This window comes from Lontra canadensis, unplaced genomic scaffold (genome assembly GCF_010015895.1).
Source record: "Lontra canadensis isolate GAN:19392208 unplaced genomic scaffold, GSC_riverotter_1.0 scaffold41, whole genome shotgun sequence".
Classification (NCBI taxonomy): domain Eukaryota; kingdom Metazoa; phylum Chordata; class Mammalia; order Carnivora; family Mustelidae; genus Lontra; species Lontra canadensis.
Window position 1 is genome coordinate 11,391,886 of NW_022631035.1, and position 17,328 is coordinate 11,409,213.

Consider the following 17,328-nt stretch of genomic DNA (forward strand, 5'->3'; position numbering starts at 1 on the left):
CGAGCAGGGATGCTGACTCAGCCCGGCTGCTCACATCCCTTTCGCGCAACGCGGATGCTGTTGCTGCTGCTGCACACGGGGGAAAGCAAGGGACTCGTAGCAGCCGGGCCACTAGCTGTCTGGGGCTCACTGCGGCACTCCCTCCCCCGCGGCCCCACAAGGGGAACCAGGCGCGAGTTGACGAAATGGGGGGAAGTGGGCGCTGGAGGAGGAACTCCGGGTTCGCGGCGCCGCGCGCGCAGCTCACACCCAAACTGGAAGGAACCTGTTCCGCCCGGGGCGGACGCGGAGCCGCCGCAGCCGCGAGCACCGCGCGGGTTTAGCCGCGGCGCCCCTCTCCCCGCCTGCCCCCAGCCAATCCCCAGATCCTCCAGGCGCGGGTGGGACTGGGCGGTGGGGGCGCCCCGGCGCTGCAGGAAAAGAAGCGGCCCCGGGGCCCCCCGCGCGCCCGGCCAGGGGTGCTGGCGGAGAGGTTGCAGGCGCCCCGAGCACGCCCGCGCTCCCCGCGGTTGGTGCAGCAAAGCGCCCGGGTCCAGTCGGGCCGGCGCGCAAGGCCGCGCTCGGGTGGGGGGAGCGGGGCGGCGGGCCAGGGACCCCCGCGGCAGGGGAGGGGGTGGCCCCGCAGGACCCTGCGGTTGGCTTCAGACCGCGACGCCGTTACCTTCCGTGACCCCCAGCCCGGGCTCCGGGCGGGCGCGCGCCCGGCGCGGCCCCGGTCCACGTGGGCCGGCGCGCGCGCGCCAGGCCGGCCCCCTCCTTGGCGGCGCTCGGCGCTCGCAGCACATGGTCGGCGGCGGCGCGCCCCCGAGGCCGGCGGAGACCGGCTGCAGCCGGTATAGGATAAGGGATAGGCAGCGACGCGGGGCCGGGGCGCGGGCAGCAGCACGCAGGGCCCGGGCGCAGGCGACCGGGGTGGGGGGCGGGGGGGGGGGGTGTGGCCGGGGTGCCCGAGGCGCGGCCGGGGGGGGGGGGCCGGGGCCGGGGCCGGGGCGCTGCGGGCCGGGCGCCCGGTGCTCACCCGCCGGAGCCAATTTGCGGTAGGCTCGGGCCCACGCCTTAAGGGGTTAAACCTTTCTCATGTTACCGAGCGGCTTATAAGGAGGGGGAGGCCAAGCCTCCGCCTTATTGGGAGCCTTTTGGGGTTTATTCTCTTCCCTTCTAACTTGGTGAGTTGGTTTTATTATTTTACATGTTTAAAAGTTTGATTGTGGTGTGTGGGGTTGGTTTTTTTTTTAATCTGTGTTGGGCGCTTTAATTGATTAATTAATTAATTATTTTGGTGGGGGAGGCGGGAGGAGACCACTTCACGTCTTAACATTTTGGAGAGGTTATTCTGAAAAATACTGACAGTTGGGAATGCCTGGGGCCACCGGGATGACGCGCTCTAGCCAGTGTGGGCAGCTGAGAGTTGAATGCCCGTGGCCCTGGCAGTTGGGGTCCGGAAAATAGCTAGAGGCAGGCTTGGTTTGGAGTGCCTCCCCCCAAGCCCCGGGCTAGGGGCTTCAGGCCATCCGGTGAGTGGGGAGGTTCGGCTCACCCCTGCGTGGATTTTCCGCATGAAGTTGCCTGCGCGTCATAAGAGCGAAATGTCAGAGGTACCTTCCCCAGGCACCCGCGCGCGCGCGCGCGCAGGCGGGCCACTGAGGCAGCGCGAGGGCAAGTGGGAATCCCTGTGCCCCCCCTCCGACCCCCAGCTGGCACACACACCCGGGGCAGCCAACGTGACCCCGCAGAGGGAAGGCAGGGATTGCATTGCAGAGCGCGGGTCCCACACCTTGCCCATCCGAGCTGTCAGCGCCTGACGGCTGGTCCCGCTTCAACTTCCAAGGTTCCCTGTTGGGGCTTCAACCGCAGGGAAGCGCCCGGGTGGTTGAGCGGTTCCGTAGTGGCGGAGAGTGATTTTGCAGAGGAAACGGGTTATTAACTTCAGGGTTTTTTCCTTTTCTTTTCTTTTTTCCTCTTCTTTTGGAAATGAAACCCGCCCCCCTCCCCACTGTCCCCCGGCAGACAGGTGACAGATAGAAGTTTGTTAGGTGGCACGGGAAATGTCACCAAACGCGGGGGGCGTTAGTCTTAGAAAAAGCTCCCCGAAGCCAACTGGGGAAGAGCATTCCAACTTGACAACCTGGAAGCTGGTTTTGCTTGTGCTGTTAGACGCTCTGCGCCAGCTCCTTCTTGCGGGAGAGGGTTTCTACACTGGGAATGAGATTTCTCAGCAATCTTACTGTTTTGCAAATCCTAATGAGTGTCTTGTCTGCAAAAGACTACCACGTGCTTAGGCTGAAATTTCTAAGGGATGCATCCTTCCATGTCCCAAGCACCATTACACGGCATTTTTGGGGGTCAACAATACATCCTGCCCCCGGGGTAAAGAAATACCTCTTCTCATAATTAAGGGAAGGGTGGCCAAGATAGAGAGTTCCAGTTCGTGAATAAACAATGCAGCCAAGTGGAAAAGCTCCTTCTGTCTTAATGAGTACCACTAACTGTGAGTTTTCCTTCTGTGGTTTCCAAAAATGGACCTTCCTCAGTGGAACTCCTGAGGAGGACACATAAACTAGGGGTTCAGGTTTCAGCATGATCTTGTAAAATGGGGGTGTCGGGGGTAGCTGATGATTCAGAGCTGCTGAGGCAGACCTCCAGGTTAGGCTGGGGACTTTTTAAATAGAGAATTCCGATGAACTTCACCTAAATGCAGACTGGTTTTGACAACTGGGGCTGAAAACAACTTGTCCAAAGCTGCTGTCTCCAGGCTACGCCTTTCAGAAGAACGGAGATTGGCAGGGCGTTTGCTGAGAGCCTTGGCTTATCCCAGCCATTTCAATCCGAAGGCTGCATTTTGAACTTTGCTCTGAACTGACCCTGGAGTGACGCTCGAACGTGTAATAATTCAATATTTTGCATTCTGGATGCCCCCAGATCAAATCTTTACTCAACAAATGGACTCATGGTGAAGTCCCCAGGTAGAGCAGATTTCCACGCCTTGGCGGAAGCCTCACTGATTTAAAGTTAAGACAACCGATACCCGGTGTATTTGGTCGTCGGATGTCCTTTGGGGGAACAGGAGGGTACAGGCGGGTTGGCTGCCAGGAAGCCCCGTTGTAGAATTTTACCGTTGGGAGTGCCCCTCAAATCTGCTGTGTCTAATCCCTCCTTTACAGATGTTGAAATTTAGAGATTAAGTGATTTCCCCAAGATTGTGCAGCCCGTTAATGGTAAGCAGACGTTCAGCAAATAATGCCCAAGAGCTTCAAGACAAACCCATGGGCTTTGTCGCAAAGGGCTCAAGAGTTAAGAAGAATGAAAGTGTAACTCAGAGCAAGTCAGGCTCAAAAGCTGTGTTGGAACGGTAAATTCTTAGGGCAGGGCGAGATCAGAGACGAAGAGCAAATATCTCCTACCTACTTACCCCTGACGGCAGGAAATCAAGGAGCAAAGGGATTCTGCCCCTCCCCATGCCTCACCAGTTAGGACCCCCACCCCGCCCAGTAGTAAGCCAATTCCCCTTTCCGTAAGCTGAGTTCGCATCACCAAAAAACTGAACCAGACAGTGTTTCATATTCTGGAACTCACAGACGGTTCTAAGTAACTGAGTTCAAAATTCAAGCCTTTGTTTCTAGCTTTGAGGAGCCGGACACTTTCAGCCAGTTGGCCTACTGAATGAATAAATGTACAAAAAAGGAGAGGAGTCCAGGGAAAGATGTAGTCTGCAAGCAGGGACTTCCCCACTTGGTTTTATAAGGCTAGAGCAAGGCCCTGCTTCAGCGGCACGCCCAGACTCCTGCTTTGTCTAGGGAAATTTTATTGAGCACATACTATGTCCGAACGCGCTGCCAGGCCATGGGTCTGGAAAGAGGTGCTGACCACCCTTCTAGGTGCTCGGGACATGCAAAACACAGAGCTTCCCATCCAGAAACCCATCCCATTCAGAAACCAGGTTACTTTATGATGATTCTAGACTGTGGTCTTCTCTTCAAAGCTAAATACAACAGGAGATGCGACACTTTAGGATGATAGAGGCATAATGTTTGGAGGAACAGTGGGTTTGGGGGTGTCCTCTTCCCTTTATGATGTTCCCAGTAATGCTAATAAGATAGCTTCTGTTGCCCAGAAACCTAACAATGCAAGTGAAAGTTCTGTTGGGATCTTGCTTCAGGGGAGTAGAAGGGATGTAAAGCAAAGTTTACAGAAACAAAGGAATCGAACACCAAGAGGGAGTTCAGAAAGTCCACAGGCGATAGCAGTCAGGTCTGCCATCTAACCAGTGACCACAGGTCAGGTCTAAGCAGGGTCCAACTACTTTTCACCTACATTCACAAGAACCATCTAGAATTTGCACTTTCCTGCTTGCTCCCAGGTTCCCTGGGCCACCAGGTTTGGCCTGAGGAATCCGGAGATTCCCAGAACTCCGTGCTGAATATGAGAGTTTGAATGGCCAAAGCAGAATGGAACCTTCAAGAGCCTCCCGGCCAACCTCTGTGTACTAATGGAGGTCAAGGATATTTTTGTCTCTGAGAGGCATTCCTCACAATCCCTACCTAAGATACCCCCATCTGGGCCTTTAAAGTGCTGTTCCTTAGACCGCTGGCAGGCATATCTGATTCTGGATTGTTTAGGTCAAGCGCCTTCCCATGGGGTTAGTTCCCCCACTTTGCAAAACGAGTAAGATTTTACAATGAGATGGACAAATGAGTTCCAAATCCCCTTTCCGCGTTAATATTCCATCACTGTAACCCTACTGAGCTCCCTGTGGTTGGGGTCCCCTCCCGTGTTGCACATCTAAACCGCAAATCATAAAGGGCAAAGAGGGCGTGAGGTAGCCACCCATCACCAGAACCTTCTGACGACCAGTAGGAACCCCCTCCTCATACAAGACCTGCTGTCTTGTCCTACATGCAGTCCCAACGAAAAGATTCTTGCCTCTTGATCCCATAGTGGTTTTAGGCTAGAGAGAAATTTCAGTCTGTCTCTTGGGGGCCTTGATCAGTTTCATCCCAATGTTTTTATTCAGGTTGGTCCTGAGCCCTAAGGTCGTTTGCACACCCTTCCGGGTTAGAACAACCGTGCTAATAGGCCCTTGGACTTGGTTACCGCTTCTAACTGCTTTTTAGAAACAACGCTGAGCTCTGGAAGGACACAGCAGATGGTTTTACTACACATTTCAGGTTTAGGATTCCTGTCATTACCATCGACAGAGATTGAAGTCCATAGAGACAGAGACCATCCCTCTGTCTTTCACTGGGGTCTCCCCGGTGCCCAGCACGGGGCCTGGCCCCCTCCTAGGCACTTCGCTGAAAAGCGAAATACCGGCTGTGTGCGGGGGCTCTAGGTGGGAAGGGAGAAGGTACAAAGAGATGAAGGCCCCAAGGCTTTGTTTTCCTTGAGCTTATCATTTAATTGAGCAAATAAGATAAACATGCAAGTAAACAGTATCCCGTTACTAAGGGATACTGATCTCAGGAAGAGAAGCCCCTACGTGAAGTGGGTCAGAGGAGGCATCGTGTTAGAAGCAAGATTTGAGGAGGGCCTGACAGGTGCCAGCTGTAAAGGGGGTACCCAGGGTGGCAGGGGAGGGTTTGGTGGTTAACCACTGGGTGGTTAGGGACTGCAGGGCAAGGAGGAGTCCATCTGGACCAGGGCCTGAGTCAAGTCTTAGAAGTGGAAGTGAGAAGGCTACAAAGAGGGTGGGGTCCAGCGACGAAGGCATTGGAAGCCAGGCTAATCCGTGGGTTTTATTTGTCCTTCAGAAAGAGGAACACCACTGAAAAAGACTGAGCAGAAAAATGTCCTAACAGTGCCGCATTTCAAAGAGATTCATCGTACCGGGGCACAAGGGGCCAGCCAGTTAGGCTGGTAAAGGAGTCTGGGGCTCCGCAAAGGAAAAGCCCAAATGAATGGCCTGGTAGGGGGCAGGGATTAGAAGGAGCTAAACTGTGGGCTCGTACCACCTCCCCCCTCTCTCCTCCCCCCTCCCCCCTCCCTAAGGATAAACACTCAATACTAGTTAGACCTTATTGCTGGAAAGTACTTCTTATTTTTGGCCTTCTAGATCTCAAGCCTAGCCCTATCTCACTCCTCTGCCGCAGCTGCCCTCATCTTGGGAGGGAGTTTTGGAAGTCTGATGCAGGAGGGGCGTTGTGAAAACCTCCTGTCGGGGAGGGCTCCCTGCTTGCACCTTAAATCAGCTGCTTTCCATGTCGGGGAAGACCACTGGCAAAACTGTTCTGTCAGTGCTCAGCCTACATCCCGAGACATTTAACTGGCCTCCCCCGCTTTGCAAGTGCTCTCAGGAAGGACACACTGACGCACATCAAAATGCAGAGGTCTGCTGCAGAGAGCATAAGCTTTTTTAAGCATCTTATGCCCTATTTCATTCTATCAAATATTTAACAGTAAAGGACAGAAAGTGAGTATACTCTCCTTTTAGAGACCCGGGCTACGGTGGGAATGGCGCCCTCGAGAGGATGAGCGCTACTAAGTTAGGTCAGGTTTGCTGCTTTTTAAGATGGACAGGGTAAACTCTACATATTAGATCCTAATCCCAGAACTTGGCAGGTCGACTGGATAGATGAGGTTGTGTCCTCTTATTTTTTCAGTTACCCTGTATTATCAGTAAAACCTGCCTTAGTACTTGAACATGGCAAGTTACAGCCAGGAAAAGGACACCCATGCATCCAGAAAAATTCACCTGTATTCACCTGGATGATCGGAGAGAAGTCTTAAATAAGTGTTCTAAGACCAGGGACTCACGTATTATTATAGATACTAATTTGGGGTTGGGCTAAAAACCCATCACTGTTTTGTTTTTTTTCTTTACTTTTTAAAAATTATTTTTTTATTATGTTGAATTAGCTAACATATCATATCACGGTTTCAAAGCACATGTCGCTGCAGGGGGCTCTGCAAATGTGTGCTAGAACCCAGTGGGGAAGAGTCAAGTTCACCCATCCTCCCTCTGGGGTTAAATATGGTGTTTCCCCTTACTAGTGTGTTAGGAGCATAGGTCTGTTGGCTCTGCTGTTTGTTGCAGAAAAGCATATTGAGGTCAGAGGGAACTTGGCAAGGTTAACTGGCTGTCCAGGCCATACAAATCTATAGTGCTTTCTTTGGCCACTGTATCCTAGAGTATTTGTCAATTGCTGATACATCAAATGGTGATCAACTTTGAGGAACTTCCTTATGCTCAACAAACTCCCAGAAGACAGAGTTCTCACATGTAGTTACATCCCCAGGGGACCCCAGATCATAATCAGAATGTTGCTGACTGAGCGGGAAATGGGATCAATGCTCTGAATGGCCAGTAGCATCAAGCAGAGACGTGTAGAGTGTCTATAGGATGTCCCAAACACTTATCCCATAGAAGGTGCTAGATGGAATGTCAGTAGTGGCTGACCTCCCAATTTCCAGGCTTCAATTCTGATCGACATGCCTTATGATCAGTTCAAGCTCCCTTTACCTAACTTGTCTTCCAAGTTCACGGTCAGCATCAATGCTTGGGTCTGGTGGCCATTCTGTGTTTTTTGGGCTGCCTCTACCAATGCTGTTCTGATTCCTTTTGCTTTTCCCCATTTATTGTCACAGCTGGAAAGTCTTGCTTCCAGATTCTTTGGGGACTCCACAGATAACACTAATACAAAATAATTTGGAAGTAACACTTCTCAGCTGTGACCATTAAATAAATATGTAATTGTTACCCTAAGACTTTATAGTAACTGCATGTTATTTAAATATTCATCACCCTAAGAAATGTGGTAAGTAGTTCTTGTCTATTAATGTTGGCTAAAGGGTTAGCAGAGTGACCCTCATGCTATTGCTGGTCTGAGTTTTTTTTAAATTTTTTTATTTCAGATTAAGAATGACCCAAAAGACATCACAGCTTTGTTCCACAGCCAATGTTTATACTCAAGTGCCTGATGGAGGTTGGGGCTGGGTGGTAGCTGTGTCTTTTTTCTTCGTTGAAGTCTTTACCTACGGCATCATCAAGTCATTTGGCGTCTTCTTTAATGACTTAATGGACAGTTTTGATGAATCTAACAGCAGGATCTCCTGGGTCATATCAATATGTGTATTTGTCTTAACATTTACAGGTTAGTACCTCTTCCTGTTTAAGCAACATGTAACCATGCGTCGGTTTTCATTGGCTTAACTACGTAATGGTACCCATCCTCTTTCCGAAGCATTTCCTTCGATGACCTGTGGGCCCTTTCTAGCCTCAAATTAAGTCATAAGGTTTTCAGGAGTTTGGGGATGGCGAGAAACAAGAGATGCTGAAGGAAAGGGCCTGATTTGCCACCCTGATGACCTTCAATGTATACACGCATGCATTAAACACCTGCTGTATGCACACTCTTGGGACACGGTAGATGACTTTGAGGCCAGCAGTAAACCCCTATCCTGTAGAGTCATTTTCTAAAGAAGGAACAGCAAAAGCATGTGCTGTCCTAGGCCCTGGTCTTGAAAAACATGTCTGGCAAACAGGGTAGGCATGTGAAATGTGGGTACGTGAGGAAGAACGAGGGGTGTGAAAGAGCGTGTGATGTAAAGTGACAAACCTCATCCAGAAGGGATGAATTCCAGACACCTGCTTCCCTAACACTGGCTAGCCACTATTCAGGACTCCCACGTCCAACAACACTGGAGAAAATGGGGTTTGAGTAGAACTTGTAACACGCTCCTTCTCCCTGAGTCCCCTACAGGCCTGATTCTCATGACAGTCCCTCCGTCTGCCAGGGGCCACACTGAGGTCTTCCAAGAAAACACAGCCACTGGACTCACCTCGGAAAGCCAGTGGGGCTGACGTTACACTTCCTTGACTTTAATATCCTGCCAATGGAGCTCTTACCTCTACAGTTTTCTTTCTTTAATTTTAATTAATTTTCAGCCATATAATGTCTTAAAGAGGCGGCTCCCCTGTCCTTCCCTATCAAGTAACAAACTTATCTTACAACACCTAATATTCTGTCTTGCAAGCTTCACAGAAGGGTTCCTAGTTCCAGTTTCACTGAATATTAAGATACTTAATGTTTTAGCTGTGGAAAGTTGACTTTCTTGGAGTGATAAGTGAATTAGAATTAAAATTTTACCTTTGGTCATCCAAATAAAATGTCCAAAGCTTTGCTTTGAGCTCTTTTATAACCAAAAACAACAATACGGTAAACAAGAAATTTCCAGTTAATACTATTATACCAGAAAATAGATCTCCTAAATGCTATAATTATAGTAGTTTATGCTTTGCGCCAACAAACCACCTAAAACTGACAAGAGTGGTTTCATTATGAGCTGTATTCAATATTGGTTTATATTCTACTAACATGAGACTTACATGCACCAACCCCAACAAAATTTAGTCCTTTTTTCCCCCTCCTCTATCCGGCATGTTCTGTGTTGCTCTTTTACCCAATTCTCAAAGGTTCCCTCATCTCTGTATATTCCAGTCAGCATCGGGGTCAGCCCAAGTAACGTATCACTGGGAAACGATTTGTCAGACTTAAATGTGCTGCAGGGTTCAGAGTAGAGAAGCTAAATGAATGACAATTGATCAGCCACTCTGAATTATTTATCCCATGGCTATCCTCCTTTTGGGGTGTTCAACGGAGAATTCAGTGACTTTCATACCATTTTCAGAAAAGTCAAATGAAACTGAGCTAGAAACTGACCCCAAATGGAGCTTTTTTCAAAAGGAATCCAAAGCAGTGACTATAGCAAAAGGAAACAATTCAAGCCTTCAGGGGAAAGCCCATTTTTATGACAGAATAACAGACATTAAATGCATATCTAACTTTATAGGTGCTCATGGCAAGTTCATGTCACTTGTATCAAAAAATACCGCTGTAAGTTTTGTACTGTGAGTCTGGCTTTCCCTTTAAGAAACCCAAAGAATTTTGGGGTCAACTGTCCAATTGAGCAATTATAAGCATTGTGTAAAATGTGTTATATATCGATAGCACATCATCCCTCAGTGTTCAAGACTTAAGAGAAGGAATCTTTTTTTTTTTAAATTTATTTGAGAGAGAGAGCGCACACAGGAGTGTGGGGGGGCAGGGGTAGGGGGGCAGAGAGAGGGAGAAGCAGACTCCCCGCCGAGTAGGGAGCCCCACAAGGGGCACAATCCCAGGACCCTGGGATCATGACCTGAGCCGAAGGCAGACACGCAACCCACAGAGCCACCCAGGGGCCCTAAGGAAAGGAATCTTAAGAAAGCTAATGCTTCCGCCTTTGGAGTTAAAGTGTCACATTACGGAGGCCGTCGGGTGGCTCTGTCAGTTGAGCGTTTGATTCTTGCTTTCAGCTCAGGTCCTGATCTTGGGGTGGTGGGATCCAGCCCCAGGTCTGCTCCGTACTCAGTGCAGCATCTGCTTGAGAATTTGCTCTCCTACTCCCTCGGTCCCTCCCCCTGCTCTCTCGCTCTCTTTCTAAAAAAATAAATAAAATTGTAACATTAAAAAATAAAATATCACATTATGGTCCTTATCTGCAGCTCCCCTCTCTGCTGTCCTGAGCACCCGTTTCGGACACCGTCTGGTGGTGGTGGCCGGGGGCCTGCTTGTCAGCACAGGAATGGTGACGGCCTCCTTCTCCCGGGAACTCTACCACATGTATATCTCGATCGGCGTCGTATCCGGTAAGGGCTGCTCCCGGGCTCGCAAGTTCAGATACCCAATCAGAAGAACAAGGAAGGGGAGGAAGGGGGTCCAGCCCGCAGAGTCCTTCTGTCTCCCTTTCTCTTTTTTTTTTCTTTGCAGTTAATAGTGTCCCAGATCAGTGGTTCTGAACCAAGATGGATGGACTCCAGGGGATACGGGAAACTCCTCTTACTGCCGCAGAGTTTTTGACGGGGTTTTTAAAAATTTAAAAAACTTTAAGAAACCCAAAGAATTTTTGGGTCAACTGTCCAATTGAACAATTATAAGCATTGTGTAAAATTTACCCCTGAGGGGCGCCTGGGTGGCTCAGTGGGTTAAGCCTCTGCCTTTGGCTCAGGTCATGATCTCAGGGTCCTGGGATGGAGCCCTGCATCGGGCTCTCTGCTCAGCGGGGAGCCTGCTCCCCGCCCCCCCGCCTCTCTGCCTACTTGTGATCTCTCTCTGTGTCAAATAAGTAAATAAAATCTTTAAAAAAAATTTACCCATGAGAAAGAGAACTTCTCTCTTGCGTGAGTTTGCAGCCAAAAGGCATCGTTTCCACAAAGTAAAATGTGAATTTCTTTAGTGGGTATTTCCACAATGGGCATGCGAGGCTTCTGGGGCATAGCGGAGAGCGCAGCAAGAAAACTTTTTTTCCCTTTGAAAGGAGTCCGCGTGTTACTTATGATGATATTGTATATTGTGAAGATTTGCATTTTTCCTATATTTCTGCACTTAACAAACCTCATTTATTTCCAAATATAAGTCTTCTTTTAAAACTGTATTTGATAACAGTCTGTCCGTTGTGAATTATAGAAATTGTTTTAATGCCAAAAAATGGGGGGGGGACAGAAAACAGTTTATTCTCCTAGCATCCCCAAACAATGGTTATAGCTTCTCTAGACCTCTAATGAAACCTATTTTATTTTGCTTAATTTTTTGCTACAGCACCTTTTTCCAGAATGAAATTCTTGGCTCCCAGAACTTATGATTTAAAAAAATAAATGCCTCCTGCCCCACTAAATAGTTTATAATGGCAACTTCTATTTCCCCTTTTGCCCAGGAATTATCTCAGAAATGGACTGTTTGGATTGCCAAGAGATTAGATTGTCTGGTTGTTAACTTCTTTGGTATCATTTTCAAATTGTCATGCATTGTGACCAAGGTCCTTGTTGGCACATAATCTTTTGGGAAACCAAAAATGTCTTTTTGACATGGCACAGAATATTAAAAAAAATAAACAAATAAAACTAAGAGATCCCTAAAAGCGCATACATACATGCGTACGTTGAATTAAATATTAAAGCAAAAAGAAACACAAAAATCCCGACTCTTTGAACGCATCCTTCTGGGATCAGTCGGTCCTGGGCTCTGACTGCTTTCCCTGGCTTTCTTCCAGGTTTGGGATACTGCTTTAGCTTCCTACCAACTGTCACCATCTTATCTCAGTACTTTGACAAGAAGCGCTCCATGGTCACTGCGGTTGCTTCCACGGGAGAATGCTTCGCCATGTTTGCTTTCGCCCCAGGTAGGCGGACCGCAGTGGTCCACGGGGGCCTCTGGGCTGGAGGCAGCCGCTCGGCAGCTCCCGCCAATGGGCAGCGGAGGTGGGACTTGAACTCTGTGCACAGGGAGAGGTTATTTGCCTTCTGTCCTCCAGCGCATTGGTAGGATCTGTCCTCCCTAATCCCGTTTTAGGATTTCAGACGCCATTAATACTAATCTGAGTTGACATAAATAGAAGACGCAAGACACATACTCAGTGGGAAGGTTTGAAACCTCCGTGAGGATCTGAGGTCATTCATACTGTGATTTCTCTCCTTCGTTTAAAGAACCACGTTCAGCGTGGATTTAACATACGTTAATAAAGTTAGTTTTGTTATCTGTGAATGGGTAATCTCACAGCAAAAAAAAAAGAAAAATTTATTCATTTATTTTTTAGAGAGAGAGAGAGAGACAGCACGCGCATGCATGCCCGTGCATGAGGAGGAAGGGGCAGAGGGAGAGGGAGAATTTCGAGCAGGATCCAGGGCTACCAGACGCGGGGCTCGGTCTCACGACCCTGAGATCATGATGGGGGCCAAAATCAAGAGTCGGATGCTTAACTGACTGACCCACCCAGGCACCCTCACAGCAAAATTGTTATCACTGTTTTTTTTGCTACTTCAACATCAGGAGGTGAATTACACTCTAACGAGTAGTAGACAGTTAACCTTGGAGACCCAGATTCATTTCTCACTCTGCCGTTTCTTCAGAATGTGTCAGCAGACGATGCTTTGTTCAAAGGAGATAATGTAGAAGTATTTAGGGGTGACATGTCCTAATGTCTGAAGCTTTTTACGTAGTTCAGAAAACTGAATGTGTGTGTGCAAATAAATGTATCGGAAGACAGGCAGAGAGAGAGGACATGTTAATTACTGAACTTAGACAAAGGGCAGGCAGGCACTTTCCACTTTACTGTCCACATAAAATTTTTCAAAATTACATGTCCAGGGGAGCAGCAGTGCTCGTGAATGCCCTCTGAGGGCAGAAACCGTATCTTGTATCTTGGTCGCCTTTGTTCCTTAGCACGGGGCATCTCCCTGGGTGCCGTTAGGCCCTCAAGACATGTGAAATAGAGAAAGGAAAATTACACCCACTTTTTGCCAGATGAGCATACAGCTTTTCCAAACCCCCAAGCCTACGGGCACCTGGCTGGCTCAGTGGGTACAGCCTGTGACTCTTGATCTCTGGGTTGTGAGTTCAAGCCCCACGTTGGGCATGGAGCCTACTTAAAATAAGTAAATAAATAAATACCAAATAATAATAATAATACCCAAGCCTAAAGTATTTTGCAATTGGAAGTTTCCCACATGAATGGGAGGACTGGGAGGTATAAAAACATGCTATAAAATAAATGCCCCCCCCCAAGGAATGTGGGGCTGCCTTGCTAAGCCTATCTTTTGGATAACCAGCTTAGTGTATCTTCATAGTCATGCTCTCAAAGAATTGGACTATAGTAAAATTCTACTGAATATCATTTAACCTTTCAGTGTTGATTACGAGATATTTTCAGGATCTTGCGAGGCCTGTGTTGTTTGATTATCACTGTGGGGCTCTAGGCTTCCTGTGGCCATCGCCCCTACCTGCCCCCCCCAACCATGTCCAGCAGCCGAGGACCTGGTCAGCAGCCGAGGACCCAGATTCCTGGTAGGAAGGAGCAGGACTCTGGTAGTAAAGGACAGTCTGTAAGCAGAAACCCTAGAACCCTGGCATCGTTAAATTCTGAGATAACCAGGAGCTCTTGGAGTCTGCGTTTATCCTTTTACTTAACCCGTCACGACTAAGGATCGCAGGAGTGCAGGGACAGTGATCAAGGTCAGAGGTGGGAAATTCTATTTTAAAAAGGCCAGACAGCGAATACTGTGGGCTTTCGCGGGACCATGAGGAGCGGTCAGAAGCCCTCAGATTTGTGGTCCCAGCTCAGAAGCTGCCACTCGGCGCATCAGCCCAAGGAGTGTGGCTGCACCCGGGGGGAGGCGTTATGATCAGAGACGGCAGCGGAGCGGGTTTGGCCTGCGGGCTGCTGCTTGCCCAACCTGCACGTAGGTCACCAACTGATTTCACATCTTACGCTGCCACCTGGCAAAACGCACCCTCCAAAGCTCTCCAGGGGACCTCGGCCTCTGAGCATTGCTCTATAGTTAAGCATCCCTGCGCCCGTTTTCTCCTTCCCTCGTTCCTAAGAGCATCGGCTGTGAGGATAAAGCCTGCAGGGCAGGCGGGCTGCGTTCGCACGGCCCCGTACATTCCTACGGCGGTCCTAAGTCTGAACCCCCATGTCGGCTCTCTGTTTTCTCCCGGGTCTTGAGTCGGGTTCTGACCTTCACTTCTGCTTCCTCTCCGCCCCCTCACCCAAGCGATCACGGCGCTGAAGGACAGCGTCGGCTGGAGGTACAGCCTCCTCTTCGTGGGCCTGCTGCAGCTGAACATCGTCGTCTGCGGGGCGCTGCTGAGACCGATTGTCATCCGAGGACCCGGGTCCCCGACAGCAGCCGCCCACGAGGGTCGGAAAGAAGTGCAGTATATGCTCGAGAATGAGAAAACACGCACCTCAATAGACTCCATTGACTCAGGAGTAGAACTAACTACCTCACCGAAAAATGTGCCTAGTCACGCCAACCCAGAACTGGGACCGAAGGGCGACACGCAGCAGGTCCTCGTGGGGACGGGCTCCAAGCCGAGCCACCAGACAGCCCCTTTGTTAGACTTCTCCATCTTGAAAGACAGAAGTTTCATCTGTTACGCGTTGTTTGGTCTGTTTGCCACCCTGGGGTTCTTCGCGCCTTCCCTGTACATCATCCCCTTGGGCATCAGTCTGGGCATCGAGCAGGAGCGGGCTGCTTTTCTGTTATCCACGATGGCCATTGCCGAAGTTTTCGGAAGGATTGGAGCCGGCTGTGTGCTCAGCCGGGAGCCCATCCGCAAGATCTACATCGAGCTCATCTGCGTCGTCTTGCTGATGGTGTCTCTGTTTGCCTTCACTTTCGCCGCCGAGTTCTGGGGTCTCATGTCATGTAGCATCTTTTTTGGTTTCATGGTTGGAACAGTCGGGGGAACCCACATTCCGCTGCTCGCCGAAGACGATGTCGTGGGAATCGAGAGGATGTCTTCCGCTGCTGGAGTGTATGTCTTCATTCAGAGCATAGCAGGCCTGGCCGGACCACCCCTTGCAGGTAATTTAAATATGTAAAAGACATAACCCTTGGCTACTCCTGCCTTATGAATTGTGCTTGCTTCTTGTTACAGTCTTAAAAAAAGAAAAAAAAGAAGGCTGCTTTTTCTAGTCCCATAGAATTTCAGAGCTGGGGGGATTAGAGATGACCTGAGCCAGTCTTGAGTTATAGATGAGGAAACGGAAGGTCCCAGCGCGTCAGCCAACAGGCATATGGTAAATGAGTGACGCGGTCGGGATTAGAACCCACATCTGCAGTCCAGGCTGCCCCGGGTTTTTTTTTTTTTTTTGCTACCGTCTTGCCTTAGCTGTGCCAGAGGGCACCCATCCACGTATCACCCCACCACCCTCTGACTTTGGAACAGCAGCACCGAGGGACTTTGTAAGTCATCTGCCCTTCTAAGGAAGGGTATGAGGGCAGTGGGCACAGAACGTATTCTGCAGATACTTAATTCATTTCTACACAGTATTTCTTGTAGGAAGGACTTGGGTGTGTTTCATACCTTAGCCCTGAAATAGTCCTCAAATGTTGTTAGGAGAGAAATCTTCCTACCTTTTAAAAGATCCTTGAAGTGAACCCAAGGGAAAATAATAAGGCTCTTCCTTCTCTTCGAAATCTTTCCTCTTCAAAGGAACACGCAGGGGCCGCTGGGTGGCTTTGTCGGTGAGGTGTGTGCCTGCGGCTCAGGTCATGGTCTCTGGGTCCTGGGATCGAGCCCCGTGTCGGGTTCCCTGGTTGGCGAGGAATCTGCTTCTCTCTCTTTCTCCCTGCCCCCCCCCGCCCCTCCCCACCACTCATGCTTACTTTCTCACAAATAAATAAATAAAATCTTAAAAAAAAAAAAAAAGGCATCTAACTGTCCCAAGTTTTGTTCTGTACGAGCCCAGATTAGCCCGTGACGGAACAGGCTCTATTGGTCCCAACTGACTCCTCCTCCCCAGCCCAGAAAAGCTGCCCACCGTCCCCACTCCTGTTCCTTTCGGAAACCCAGATAAAACAGAAGGAGGCAAAGGCACGGAGAAGCTTCTGCACTTGAGGGGAGCCTGGGTGAGCGAGGGACTGTGCCCGCGTTGCTAACAGCTGTGACTATTCTTCCTCAGGGCTGCTGGTGGACCAGAGCAAGATTTACAGCCGCGCTTTCTACTCCTGCGCCGCTGGCATGGCCGTGGCTGCCGTGTGCCTCGCGCTCGTGAGACCGTGTAAGAAGGGACTGTGCCAGGGTCACCCTGCGGGTGAAGGACAGGCAGAGAGTCCTCGTGGGAAAGCTTTACAAGACATACCTGAAGACTTTCTGGAAATGGACCTTGGGAAAAATGAGCATAAAGGTCACGTGAAAATGGAGCCGGTGTGACAGGCTCCCTGGGCAGGGCCGCCACCCCGCTGGCCCGGAGGCAGGTGGACGGGGTGGCGGGGCGCACAGGGAGGTCCAGGGGCTATCCACTCTCCCCACTTTTAAAGCTACATTTTAAAGGGAACATACATGAGAATACCACCAACATCCCCTTTTTTTTTTTCCTTTTAAGTTTTCCTGTTCGATTGTTTCTTAAGCCAAAACAAAAACAACCCAGCACTCTTCTGTACATACGTCTGGTTGTATGCAGGAGCAGCCGAGAGATACAAAGAAGGACCCAATGGCTCACATTCTGGTTTTAAAATAGTGACGCGAAATGGTAAAGTGGTTTTAAGAGCTCTTGCATGTGATACACAGCTCGCTTACAAAAGGACAGCTAGCCCAGATCACGGAGATGAAATTGGCCACTCAAAACAGACAAACAAACAAAACTGAAATCATTTAAAAAATTTTCTCATTTTTGGAAATATGAGCAAATTGCTTTAACACCCCTTTGGAAAACGCTGAGGTCTCCATTCGCCAACTGTGACCTCTCCGTTTTTCAAATGTTCCGTGGGAATGAAGTACAGTTTAAGACCAAACATTTGGTGAATAAACAGAAATTTCAAAAAAAAAAAAAAAAATCCATAACTTGAACTTA

At 49.4% G+C, this 17,328-nt stretch overlaps 2 protein-coding genes across 7 annotated transcripts in view; one reads left to right on the forward strand and one right to left on the reverse strand.

The window, feature by feature from the left end:
• Positions 1-17,328, reverse strand: part of ARSG (arylsulfatase G) — a 100,626-nt gene that overhangs the window by 77,729 nt on the left and 5,569 nt on the right. The window lies entirely within an intron of this gene.
• SLC16A6 (solute carrier family 16 member 6) lies at positions 987-17,174 on the forward strand. Its single transcript, XM_032870777.1, has 6 exons — positions 987-1,166; positions 7,849-8,087; positions 10,478-10,621; positions 12,022-12,150; positions 14,522-15,337; positions 16,438-17,174. The coding sequence occupies exons 2-6, from the start codon at positions 7,856-7,858 to the stop codon at positions 16,686-16,688; spliced, it is 1,572 nt and encodes a 523-aa protein (XP_032726668.1). The 5' UTR covers positions 987-1,166; positions 7,849-7,855; the 3' UTR covers positions 16,689-17,174.

Excerpts from the sequence above, each read along its gene's own strand:
- SLC16A6 (XM_032870777.1), top strand. The coding sequence starts at position 7,856 with ATGACCCAAAAGACATCACAGCTTTGTTCCACAGCCAATGTTTATACT. Across the intron at positions 8,088-10,477 it reads ATTTGTCTTAACATTTACAG|CTCCCCTCTCTGCTGTCCTG; the intron begins GTTAGTACCTCT and ends CCTTATCTGCAG. Across the intron at positions 15,338-16,437 it reads GGCCGGACCACCCCTTGCAG|GGCTGCTGGTGGACCAGAGC; the intron begins GTAATTTAAATA and ends ATTCTTCCTCAG.